At 38.1% G+C, this 14,095-nt stretch overlaps 1 protein-coding gene across 2 annotated transcripts in view; it reads right to left on the minus strand.

Moving 5' to 3' along the window:
• The window catches only part of SCAMP1 (secretory carrier membrane protein 1), a 117,912-nt gene that overhangs the window by 55,088 nt on the left and 48,729 nt on the right, over nucleotides 1-14,095 (minus strand). For both annotated transcript variants that reach the window (XM_030927575.1, XM_030927574.1), the window contains exons 3-5: nucleotides 4,807-4,905; nucleotides 3,784-3,892; nucleotides 1,503-1,631 (exon numbers count right to left, since the gene is read on the minus strand). In XM_030927575.1, coding sequence (XP_030783435.1) covers nucleotides 1,503-1,631; nucleotides 3,784-3,892; nucleotides 4,807-4,905 — 337 coding nt within the window. The remainder of the gene's footprint in view (nucleotides 1-1,502; nucleotides 1,632-3,783; nucleotides 3,893-4,806; nucleotides 4,906-14,095) is intronic.

Raw genomic sequence — 14,095 nt, forward strand, 5'->3', positions numbered from 1 at the left:
TTTTCACTAGGTCAAAGAACATACATGTAAAATACTAGGCTGGCTGGATATGGTAGCTCATGCCTGTAATCCCAGCATTTTGGGAGGCCAAGGTGGTCGCATTGCTTGAGGCCAGGAGTCCGAGACCAGCCTGGGCAACATGGTGACACCCCATCTCTACTAAAAACACAAAAATTGGCCAGGCATGGTGGTATGTGCCTGTAGTCCCAGCTACTCAGGAGGCTGAGGCACGAGAATCACCTGAACCCAGGAGGCGGAGGTTGCAGTGAGCCAAGATGACGCCATTGCACTCCAGCCTAGGCGACAGAGCAAGACTGTCTCAAAATAAATAAATAAATAAAATAAAATGCTAGGACAATTTCTGCCCATTTAAAAAAATAAACATATATAAAATATAAATGCGTATATTATACTGACTAAATAAAAATTGGTTAGCATGTACATATACATGGAACCATTTAATATTAAAAATATATACTACTGACACTCAGGATTCAGCAAAAGATATTAGATCAAGAATATCTCAAAAAATACTAAAAACGAAGAGTTAAAAATAGACTATCCATTAGGAATCACTTCTCATATTCCAAAACAACTTGACATACATGAAGAATGCTCCTAAAAGATTTGGAGGAAAATTATCTCATCCATTAAGGGAGGGGCGGTAGTCTCATTAATCATAAAGTAAAAACAAGTAAATTTCCTCCGTCAAGAATGTACCCTACAAATTATCCATTAACCCAGATGTTGTGCATGTGAGAACCCTCAATAGCTACCTTCCCTTCTGACATTATATCAAAATGAGGCTGAGACTACTGTTTGGAATAAAAATGAAACTGAGAGTAAGTGGGAGGTCTGTGCACACACAGTAAAACTGTTAACCGCTTGACATTTTGTTTCAGTATTCCATGAGTTATTATACTCAAAGTGATGTGAGCAACAAAGCCCCAAATGTATATTCTAATGTTCCGTTCAACAAAATGTCCTGTATTAATTGAGCACTTTCAATAATAAAAGTATCGCAAATGAAAACAAAAAGTAAACTGTACCCAAAGCTATAAAAAGAACAATTAGTTTATATAATAATTTATGCCTTTTTAAAAACAGCTATAATACCTATATTTAACAGAACTCTTTTAAATGACCTTCCTCTGCATAAAATTAGTATGCATTATTTTTTCCAAGCAAATCATGACTAGATAACATCTTTCAAGGAAAAAGAATCTTACAAAATTTTACCCACATGACAGAGAAGTTGTCTTTTCCTCAAAAGAATGCCAGTTCTCAATATACAGATTTTTCTCAGCCAAGGATTTACATTGTCATATACAGTACAATTCTGAAGTACCTGAATATGATATGTTTCACTCTGAAATCGTGATGATTATGCTTTTTGTATAGAAAAAGAAGACTGGTTTGCTATATTATCCTTGAAATAAAAAGTGGATTTTGACAACAAAAATATAAATTCTAAGCAAAGATATAAATTGTTATATACTCACACATCCACAAGTAGTACATAAGCTTTACTGTCTTTTGGAATTCTACAGGAATGTCTACAGAAAAATCCTGATAGAAACAAGGTCCAACAGGAAAATTGCTAGGAAGAGGTGGCCAATTATTTTTTCTACCTGTAAATTTTTTTTAAAAAAAGAAAAGGTTATTTATATTATAACAAATGTGATATTCTTATTTTTTGTTTCACAATAAAGAAAAACTCCATTATTTTAATAAAAGTTTAGAAAAACTGTAGTACTATATCTCTGTATTCCTAGAACTTTGAAAGATAAGCTTTAGATTTTTAAAAAATTTTCTCAGAATACCATCACCTTAGAGCACATTAGATGGTAAAATAATTTTCCAGTGTCATATCATATCACATTTAGCAGGAACCATTTATGTATAGAAAAAACAAAAAGAAAGCACATATCCAGTGCTTCTGCCCTAAAACAGATTTATTTCACAGTCCCGAGTCTGGCTGGCATGTAAAGGCCATCCAGTTTTTAAACTTCAATTTTCTCCTCAGCATCTTAAATCTTCAAATATAATTCTGTTATAATTCCTATCCCATGTGGAGAGAGACCAGCTTCTAATTTTTTCAAGTTTTCTGTTAAGTCCAAGATTAAACCAATACCAAAGAAACAAATTAAGAATACTCAAAATCTGGGAAATAATAATATCCAAAAGATATATGTACGAAAACCCTACAACAAAGAAAACATGAAACAGTCATGATAAGGAAGCTAAGGAATTAGAGAACCTTTAAAAAGGCAGAGAAAAACAAATTCAAACTGTAAAGGGGAAAAAAATGTCTCTATATAAAGAAACCAGATTAAAAATAAGACTTGAGAAATGGTGGGGGAAATAAAAAATTAAAGAAGTCAAAACATGAAAACAGAGGGTAAAAACAGCACCTAAGGCCATTTCCCAATTTTAAATGTTATATCCCACAATTTTTAAAAACTCAATTTTACATACTTTTTCCAGACCAGGGTAATTTTTATAGTACAAAGAACAATAACCTATTTCTGATTCTCCCCAATGAGTCTCCTGTGTTCCATTTATCATACTATTCAAATTTCATATAGTTCATTTATCATAACAATCTCATACTATTTGAGAAGCGGCAGTGAATACTTGTAAAGAAGAGAAGCTCTGGAACCATAAGTGGCTAGCCACTTACTGGGCAAGGTCACCTTGGGCAACTTACTCTCCCCTCCAAGCCTTAGTTTCCATATCTGTAAAATGAGAATAAAAACTGTACCACCCCTCACAGGATTGTACTGATGATTTAAGTGTGAGTTAAGAGGGGAAAAGTACTAAAATGTGCTAACATACTGCAGTCTAATTGTTAATTTCCTACTCTTTGTTACTGTCTTTACTAACATATCTCTCATAGAAATAGTTTGTCTTTGCCAGTACTGAAAAAACAGGATGGATTTTAGTTACAGGTACTTCAGAAACATTGGTCTCAGTTCAACTTTTAGTTTCTCCTTCTATAGATGCTACCTCTGACGCTGCAAGCAAGAAAATGACTCAGGATAAATGTGTTCTCACAAAGCCCTAGACTTACACATTCTAAGATAAAAAGAAATAGTTCTGTATATTGTTATTGTTCTAGCTTTGCATTACATCAAAGCTAGACATCCTAACAATGACTTATCTAGCTCATCCCAGACATCCTAACAGTGACTTACCTAGCTCTTTTATCTCTTCTTACTCAGAGACTGGTAGCTTTCCCTAAGAGACTCCTTTGAGGTGCTTTGGCAGGCACAAACTGAATAGAATTCACTGCAAACAATTCACCACTTATTTCTTTGGCATCATATGAATACCTCAGGCTTCCAATTTTTCTAACATGATTTGACAAAATACTTGTGAGGTCTGGGGCAGAAAATCTGAAATTGACTTGAATAAATCAGGTAGGAGTCAAATGTAGGGTACATGCAAATGTACTCACAAAGATTCAATAGAATCAAGGAGGACCTAACTGCAGAATCAAAGGCTCCTGGCCTCAGAGTAAGCAAAAAGTATCATATTCACATTCATTTTGTGTGTGATGAGGCTAACACTGTTCTAATCTATCAACAAAAGACTATGCAAATCAGCCAAGATTAGAAGGCTACAGAGTATCAAGGAGGCAATCTGCTGTGTCTGATCTCCTTGTTAGAACAGGAAAACAGGGTAAGGTTTTATCCACAGGCCAAATAACCTAGGAGTTAGTATAGACATAATGTAAAGTGTTTAAAAGTTATTTTTATTTCAAACTTCTTTGGATACTACCATGTTGACTGAGGTTTTGCATTTCTCGTTCCCGACGATCTAATTCTGCGGCTTTTCTTTCTAGTTCTTCCTGGCGCTTAAGAAGCTCAGCTTGGGCCAATGCATGTTCCTAAATAAAAAATATCAATATGTGAACAGACTGTCAGAAGTATAAAATACTTTAACATTTATATGCTAACTCCTACTTCTCTACTATGAGAGAAACCTAATTCAAATGCACTTCCAAAGTACAGGAATTTTACTGAAGATCATAGTTACAGAAAATATTACAGGGATATTTGGTTCATTTGGTCTTTGGGTTCTGAAAACCCTCAGTGGGAATGTTGGGTCCATTAGGACAGGAAAACTTCTCTTAGTAAAAGTAGCCAGAATCCTTAGGTAATCTGGAAAATGAAATTCAGACGACCTCTATGCCTAAATGAATGAAGAACAGAGGCAATGGGAACAGTTGTGGAAAATGAACAACAGAAAAAAGGGCAACTGAATTGGCTCCTATAAATCAGATGAAATGATATATAAGGCCACCAATGCAAGAATATTTTCTAATATCTTAAATGTTATAGGAGAATGAGGTCAAAGGATGTGATTAACAAATTCTTTATAACTCAATTTGCCCTTACATGTTATCAGGCATCTTATTAATCTTTCTTCTCAGATTTTTGCAATCTTCTACCTCCTAACACTATTACTTTAGCATTATAACACTCTCCCAATAATATCTATTATTCCATCATTTTTACCTTAATGGTAGTATGCATTTAAAAGTGAGACCAAAGGCAATAAAAATTTATACACCAAGATGATACACAAATTCAATAATTCCTAATAATAGAATAAAACAAATGGTATAAGCTGACCAAGAGGAATGAATATTTGAAGGGTGACAAGACAGCAAATTCAGACTTGTGAGTTAAAAATTAAGCAACAGAAATGTAACCATATAAAGAATTGTTTTGCTCTGAAAGTAAATGTTATTGATATTATAATTGCCAATATGAATTTATACAACTAACATGAACTAACCTTTGCAATCTGTGTATAAGCTGGATGTTCCTCTGTTGGTTTCATTATTGCTGGTTGTGTATTGGGTACATTAGGCATCTTCACACTACCTGGTGGAGGCTAGGAGGATTAAGAGATGGACAAATTATGTAACACAGATATCCAACTTTAACTTCTTTCAAAAAGTGTAACACCAATAAAATGAAAAATCTCAAGATCTGCATCTCTTCATTCCCTGCCCTCTCATAGTCAAGTGTGTGGCAAAGAGCTGCTTAAATACTCCATGTCCATTTTCTCCAACTCATTTCATTTTTCAACTCTACAATCAGGCTGCTACTTTTAACACTACATAACAAACACTCCTCCAGGATACCATACGGTAATAGAGGCTGGGCATGGCAGCTCACGTCTGTAATCCCAGCACTTTGGGAGGCCAAGGCGGGTGGACCACCTCAAGTCAGGAGTTCAAGACCAGCCTGGCCAATATGGTGAAACCCCGTCTCTACTAAAAACACAAAAATTAGCCGGGCAGGGTGGCAGGCACCTGTAATCCCAGCTACTCAGGAGGCTGAGACAGGAGAATGGCTTGAACCCAGGAGGCGGAGGTTCCAGTGAGCCAAGATTGCACCACTGCACTCCAGCCTGGGCAACAGAGCAAGACTCCATCTCAAAAAAAAAAAAAATACTCTGAGTTTTTGGGGGTTTTTTAACAGTAAAATACAGATAGAACCAAACAAAAGAACTACACCAAGGTTTACTGCCAACTCTTTCCTCTTGAGAAAGCTACATGCCAGTGCTCTGAAGAGCATATAAGAAAGTTCTTGGTAGAACCCCACTAAATTGAAAAGAGTGAAAGGGAAGGCCTAAGGAGAGAGAAAATAAATTACCCAACTTCCACTATGCCAGTGAGGATCAGCAGTGTCTGAAAGCTGCAAGATCAGGAAGTAGACATCTACAAGTCCATCAATGGGGAACTGGTTAAATCACTGTATATACATACAACGCAGCCATGAGAAGAAATTAGCTATAGAAGAATGTCTTTTAAAATACTAAATAAAATAAAGCAAGCTGGCCGGGCACAGTGATCCCAGTACTTTGGGAGGCAGAGGCGGGTGGATCGCATGGTCAGGAGTTTGAGACCAGCCTGGCCAATATGGTGAAATCCCCTCTCTACTAAAAATACAAAAATTAGCCGGGCTTGGTGGCAGCAGGCGCCTGCAGTCCCAGCTACTTTCAGGAGGCTGAGGCAGGAGAATCACTTGAACCCGGGAGGTGGAGGTTGCAGTGAGCCAAGATCGCACCACTGCACTCCAGCCTGAGTGACAGGGCAAGACTCCATCTCAAAAAATAATAATAAAATTAAAATTAAATTAAAAAAATAAAGCAAGCTACAGAACAGTCTGCATATGACCTTTTCTTCAATAGACACAGATTTATACATGCCCCCATAAAATATCTGGGAAGTCTCAGCCAACTGATATCAGAGGGACTTGCACCTCTTGTTTTATATGCTTCTTTATTATTTGCTTCCCTCGACGCATGCACAATATACTACTTCAATAAAAATATATTTTTAAAGTACTCTTCAGAATGACCGTAAGAAAAAAGAAGAAACAAGGATGGGAACATGAAAAGAACAATAGGAACAAAAACACTAACAGAAAAGAAAAGAAGAAAGGAAAGAAAGAAAGAGAAGAGAGAGGGAAGGGGGAGGTCGTGAATAAGAAAAATGTAAGAAAGAAAGAAACTGCACTAGGAGGTTCAAGCATCCTAAGAACTGTTAAAACCAGAAGACACAACCAATATACAGCAGGATTTCACTCTGACACAGCTAACAGCAGCCCTGAAAAGGAAGCCATGCATAACCAAAGATGTAACTGTAGTTCAGCTGATTCTAAAATGCATATACAACAGGCAAGAACTGACAGGGCGCAGAGGCTCACATCTGTAATCCCAGCCCTTTGGGAGGCCGGGGTGGGCAAATCACCTGAGCTCAGGAGTTCGAGACCACCCTGGGCAACAAGGTGAAACCTTGTCTCTACTAAAATACAAGAAATTAGACAGGCATGGTGGTGTACACCTGTAGTCCCAGCTACTGGGGAGGCTGAGGCAAGAGAATCGCTTGAGCCTGGGAGGCACAGGTTGCAGTGAGCCCAGATTACGCCACTGCACCCCAGCTTGGGCTACAAGAGTGAGATCCAACTCAAAAAAAAAAAAAAAAAAAAAAAAAAAAAAAAAAAAAAAAAAAAAAAAACGCCAAGAACTAAAAACAGGTCAAACAATTTTGAAGAAAACTAAGTATGAAGACCTATGATATCAAGGCTTATTATAGAACCATAGTAATTAACAGTGTAATACAGATGCAAGGACAGAGAAATATACCAATAAAATAGACACAGAAACAAACCCACACTAATGCAGAAACTTGATACCTAACACAGGTGTCACTACAAAACAGTGAAGAAACAATATGTTAATCGATCAACGGTACTTGGATAAATGGTTACTCATACTTCACATCATATAAAAAATGAATTCTAGGTAGATTAATGATCTAAAACTGAAAAAGCAAAACTTATAAACACTTTCGGGAAAAATACATGTGAATATTTTTATAAATATTTCTTGAGCTTCTAGAATGTGAACTCTAGAAATATTGTGTATTTTGTTTACGACCTATCCCAAGTACCCAAAACAGTCCCTGAAACATAGTAGATGCTCAGTAAGTATCTGTCAAATTAAGACTGGAAAACACACAAACCATATAAAATTGACGAATTTAATGACACTGAAATTTACAAAAAGTAAAAAGTGAAATCACAGACTAGGAAAAAATAGTTGTAATGCATATAATAGAAAACTGCTACCCAGAATATATAAAGAATTGTTACAAATCCATGAAAATACAAACTAACTGAAAAACTAGCAAAAGATGTGAACAAGCAATAGAAAGAGGGCAATAAACACGTGAAAAGATGTGTTACAGCCTTAGTAATCAGGAAGTGCAAAAACAATCATATATCATTTCGAAACCATGAGACAGAAAAACAAACTCTGACAATACCAAAATTGGGATTTACACAATATACACAATGGTGGTGCATATCAAAATTAAAGCATTGATCAAGACAGCATTTCAAGTCAGTTGAAATAGAAAGAACTGTCAGTAAATGCTGTTGGGAGAATTATTTAAATTGGGGGAGGAAAAACAAAATCCCTGTATCTCCACAGAATTCCAAATGGATTAAAACTTGAATATATATATAAAAAAAACAAGACAAGACAAAAAACAACTATAAAGTTGGGACACTAAAATACACTCTATAGACTATAGGGCATTATCTGATCTTGGCATGAAAAAAAGTCACTCGAAACATTGAGAAAAGTTGAGGGAGAGAAATCATAATGAAAAGGTAATATATTTGACCACATAAAAATTTAGAAATTTGATTATATAAAGCATTCATAATCAAGATTAGATGGCAAAATCTAAATAAGCAACATATACAACAATTAGTTAATATATTTCACTAGGTACAAATCAATACAAAATTATCAGATAAACATGTTAGTGAAAAGAAACTGCATTTTTAAAAACTCCGAACAGGCAGCTTATAAAACACAAAAGAAAAATAAACATACAAAAAATCTCAACCTCATTAGTAATCAAAGAAATGCATATTTTACCTATTTTTAAAATGATTATTGTCATAGGATTACCACATTTTGAAAGAGATGTGGTAAAACAGATATTCTCACACACTGAAAAGTGGAGATTATAAACTAGTACATGTAGCAATCCTGCAGCACAATTTGGCATTATATTTCAAGAGCCATAGAAGTATTTATATCCCATGTACTATGAATATCTGGTTTTTAAAAATATCCTATGGAAATAATCCAAGATATTTGCAAATGTATGTATGCCAAGAATGCTCACTACAGCTTTATTTACAAAAGCAAAGGGTTACAAATAACCCCAAATGTCCAACACAACAAAGGAAATGGTTAAACTGATACAGCTGGAGGAGAGTATGCACTACAGCTATTTAAAAGTTCTAGGGGCGGAGCAAGATGGCCGAATAGGAACAGCTCCAGTCTCCAACTCCCAGCGCGAGCGACACAAAAGACCAGTAATTTCTGCATTTTCAACTGAGGTACTGGGGTCATCTCACTGGGGAGTGCCGGACAATTGGTGCTGGTCAGCTGCTGCAGGCCGACCAGCGAGAGCTGAAGCAGGGCCAGGCACTGACTCACCTGGGAAGTGCAAGGGGGAAGGGAATCCCTTTTCCTAGCCAGGGGAACTGAGACACACAACACCTGGAAAATCGGGTAATTCCCACCCCAATACTGTGCTTTAAACAAACGGGCACACCAAGAGATTATACCCACACCTGGCCGGGAGGGTCCCACGGCCACGGAGCCTCCCTCATTGCTAGCACAGCAGTCTGCAATCTAACCGCAAGGCAGCAGCGAGGCTGGGGGAGGGGCGCCCGCCATTGCTGAGGCTTAAGTACGTAAACAAAGCCCATTGGAAGCTCGAACTGGGTGGAGCTCACAGCAGCTCAAGGAAACTTGCCTGTCTCTGTAGACTCCACCTCTGGGGACAGGGCACAGCTAAACAACAAAACGGGAAGCAGCAGAGGCCTGTGCAGACGCGAACGACTCTGTCTGACAGCTTTGAAGAGAGCAGTGGATCTCCCAACACAGAGGTTGAGATCTGAGAACGGACAGACTGCCTGCTCAAGTGGGTCCCTGACCCGAGTAGCCTAACTGGGAGACATCCCCCACTAGGGGCAGTCTGACACCCCACACCTCACAGGGTGGAGTACACCCCTGAGAGGAAGCTTCCAAAGTAAGAATCAGACAGGTACACTCGCTGTTCAGCAATATTCTATCTTCTGCAACCTCTGCTGCTGATACCCAGGCAAACAGGGTCTGGAGTGGACCTCAAGCAATCTCCAACAGACCTACAGCTGAGGGTCCTGACTATTAGAAGGAAAACTATCAAACAGGAAGAACACCTATACCAAAACCCCATCAGTACGTCACCATCATCAAAGACCAGAGGCAGATAAAACCACAAAGATGGGGAAGAAGCAGGGCAGAAAAGCTGGAAATTCAAGAAATAAGAGCACATCTCCCCCTGCAAAGGAGCGCAGCTCATCGCCAGCAACTGATCAAAGCTGGTCAGAGAATGACTTTGACGAGATGAGAGAAGAAGGCTTCAGTCCATCAAACTTCTCAGAGCTAAAGGAGGAATTATGTACCCAGCCCAAAGAAACCAAAAATCTTGAAAAAAGAGTGGAAGAATTGACAGCTAGACTAATTAATGCAGAGAAGGTCATAAACGAAATGACAGAGATGAAAACCATGACACGAGAAATACGTGACAAATGCACAAGCTTCAGTAAACGACTTGATCAACTGGAAGAAAGAGTATCAGCGATTGAGGATCAAATGAATGAAATGAAGCGAGAAGAGAAACCAAAAGAAAAAAGAAGAAAAAGAAATGAACAAAGCCTGCAAGAAGTATGGGATTATGTAAAAAGACCAAATCTACGTCTGATTGGGGTGCCTGAAAGTGAGGGGGAAAATGGAACCAAGTTGGAAAACACTCTTCAGGATATCATCCAGGAGAACTTCGCCAACCTAGTAGTGCAGGCCAACATTCAAATTCAGGAAATACAGAGAACGCCACAAAGATACTCCTCCAGAAGAGCAACTCCAAGACACATAATTGCCAGATTCACCAAAGTTGAAATGAAGGAAAAAATCTTAAGGGCAGCCAGAGAGAAAGGTCGGGTTACCCACAAAGGGAAGCCCATCAGACTAACTGCAGATCTCTCGGCAGAAACTCTACAAGCCAGAAGAGAGTGGGCGCCAATATTCAACGTTCTTAAAGAAAAGAATTTTAAACCCAGAATTTCATATCCAGCCAAACTAAGTTTCATAAGTGAAGGAGAAATAAAATCCTTTACAGATAAGCAAATGCTTAGAGATTTTGTCACCACCAGGCCTGCCTTACAAGAGACCCTGAAGGAAGCCCTAAACATGGAAAGGAACAACCGGTACCAGCCATCGCAAAAACATGCCAAAATGTAAAGACCATCGAGGCTAGGAAGAAACTGCATCAACTAACGAGCAAAATAACCAGTTAATATCATAATGGCAGGATCAAGTCCACACATAACAATATTAACCTTAAATGTTAATGGACTAAATGCTCCAATTAAAAGACACAGACTGGCAAACTGGATAAAGAGTCAAGACCCATCAGTCTGCTGTATTCAGGAGACCCATCTCACATGCAGAGACATACATAGGCTCAAAATAAAGGGATGGAGGAAGATCTACCAAGCAAATGGAGAACAAAAAAAAGCAGGGGTTGCAATCCTTGTCTCTGATAAAACAGACTTTAAACCATCAAAGATCAAAAGAGACAAAGAAGGCCATTACATAATGGTAAAGGGATCAATTCAACAGGAAGAGCTAACTCTCCTAAATATATATGCACCCAATACAGGAGCACCCAGATTCATAAAGCAAGTCCTTAGAGACTTACAAAGAGACTTAGACTCCCATACAATAATAATGGGAGACTTCAACACTCCACTGTCAACATTAGACAGATCAACGAGACAGAAAGTTAATAAGGATATCCAGGAATTGAACTCATCTCTGCACCAAGCGGACCTAATAGACATCTATAGAACTCTCCACCCCAAATCAACAGAATATACATTCTTCTCAGCACCACATCGCACTTATTCCAAAATTGACCACATAATTGGAAGTAAAGCACTCCTCAGCAAATGTAAAACAACAGAAATTATAACAAACTGTCTCTCAGACCACAGTGCAATCAAACTAGAACTCAGGACTAAGAAACTCAATCAAAACCGCTCAACTACATGGAAACTGAACAACCTGCTCCTGAATGACTACTGGGTACATAACGAAATGAAAGCGGAAATAAAGATGTTCTTTGAAACCAATGAGAACAAAGATACAACATACCAGAATCTCTGGGACACATTTAAAGCAGTGTGTAGAGGGAAATTTATAGCACTAAATGCCCACAAGAGAAAGCAGGAAAGATCTAAAATTGACACTCTAACATCACAATTAAAAGAACTAGAGAGGCAAGAGCAAACACATTCAAAAGCTAGCAGAAGGCAAGAAATAACTAAGATCAGAGCCGAACTGAAGGAGATAGAGACACAAAAAACCCTCCAAAAAAATCAATGAATCCAGGAGTTGGTTTTTTGAAAAGATCAACAAAATTGACAGACCGCTAGCAAGGCTAATAAAGAAGAAAAGAGAGAGGAATCAAATAGATGCAATAAAAAATGATAAAGGGGATATCACCACTGACCCCACAGAAATACAAACTACCATCAGAGAATACTATAAACGCCTCTACGCAAATCAACTAGAAAATCTAGAAGAAATGGATAATTTCCTGGACACTTACACTCTCCCAAGGCTAAACCAGGAAGAAGTTGAATCCCTGAATAGACCAATAGCAGGCTCTGAAATTGAGGCAACAATTAATAGCCTACCCACCAAAAAAAGTCCAGGACCAGATGGATTCACAGCTGAATTCTACCAGAGGTACAAGGAGGAGCTGGTACCATTCCTTCTGAAACTATTCCAATCAATAGAAAAAGAGGGAATCCTCCCTAACTCATTTGATGAGGCCAACATCATCCTAATACCAAAGCCTGGCAGAGACACAACAAAAAAAGAGAATTTTAGACCAATATCTCTGATGAACATAGATGCAAAAATTCTCAATAAAATACTGGCAAACCGGATTCAGCAGCACATCAAAAAGCTTATCCACCATGATCAAGTGGGCTTCATCCCTGAGATGCAAGGCTGGTTCAACATTCGCAAATCAATAAACGTCATCCAGCATATAAACAGAACCAAAGACAAGAACCACATGATTGTCTCAATAGATGCAAAAAAGGCTTTTGACAAAATTCAACAGCCCTTCATGCTAAAAACGCTCAATAAATTCGGTATTGATGGAACGTACCTCAAAATAATAAGAGCTATTTATGACAAACCCACAGCTAATATCATACTGAATGGGCAAAAACTGGAAAAATTCCCTTTGAAAACTGGCACAAGACAGGGATGCCCTCTCTCACCACTCCTATTCAACATAGTGTTGGAAGTTCTGGCTAGGGCAATCAGGCAAGAGAAAGAAATCAAGGGTATCCAGTTAGGAAAAGAAGAAGTCAAATTGTCCCTGTTTGCAGATGACATGATTGTATATTTAGAAAACCCCATCGTCTCAGCCCAAAATCTCCTTAAGCTGATAAGCAACTTCAGCAAAGTCTCAGGATACAAAATTAATGTGCAAAAATCACAAGCATTCTTATACACCAGTAACAGACAAGCAGAGAGCCAAATCAGGAATGAACTTCCATTCACAATTGCTTCAAAGAGAATAAAATACCTAGGAATCCAGCTTACAAGGGATGTAAAGGACCTCTTCAAGGAGAACTACAAACCACTGCTCAGTGAAATCAAAGAGGACACAAACAAATGGAAGAACATACCATGCTCATGGATAGGAAGAATCAATATCGTGAAAATGGCCATACTCCCCAAGGTTATTTATAGATTCAATGCCATCCCCATCAAGCTACCAATGAGTTTCTTCACAGAATTGGAAAAAACTGCTTTAAAGTTCATATGGAACCAAAAAAGAGCCCGCATTGCCAAGACAATCCTAAGTCAAAAGGACAAAGCTGGAGGCGTCACGCTACCTGACTTCAAACTATACTACAAGGCTACAGTAACCAAAACAGCATGGTACTGGTACCAAAACAGAGATATAGACCAATGGAACAGAACAGAGTCCTCAGAAATAATACCACACATCTACAGCCATCTGATCTTTGACAAACCTGAGAGAAACAAGAAATGGGGAAAGGATTCCCTATTTAATAAATGGTGCTGGGAAAATTGGCTAGCCATAAGTAGAAAGCTGAAACTGGATCCTTTCCTTACCCCTTATACGAAGATTAATTCAAGATGGATTAGAGACTTAAATGTTAGACCTAATACCATAAAAACCCTAGAAGAAAATCTAGGTAGTACCATTCAGGACATAGGCATGGGCAAGGACTTCATGTCTAAAACACCAAAAGCAACGGCAGCAAAAGCCAAAATTGACAAATGGGATCTAATTAAACTAAAGAGCTTCTGCACAGCAAAAGAAACTACCATCAGAGTGAACAGGCAACCTACAGAATGGGAGAAAATTTTTGCAACCTACTCATCTGACAAA

This window comes from Rhinopithecus roxellana, chromosome 3 (assembly GCF_007565055.1).
Source record: "Rhinopithecus roxellana isolate Shanxi Qingling chromosome 3, ASM756505v1, whole genome shotgun sequence".
In the NCBI taxonomy this organism is placed as follows: Eukaryota; Metazoa; Chordata; class Mammalia; order Primates; family Cercopithecidae; genus Rhinopithecus; species Rhinopithecus roxellana.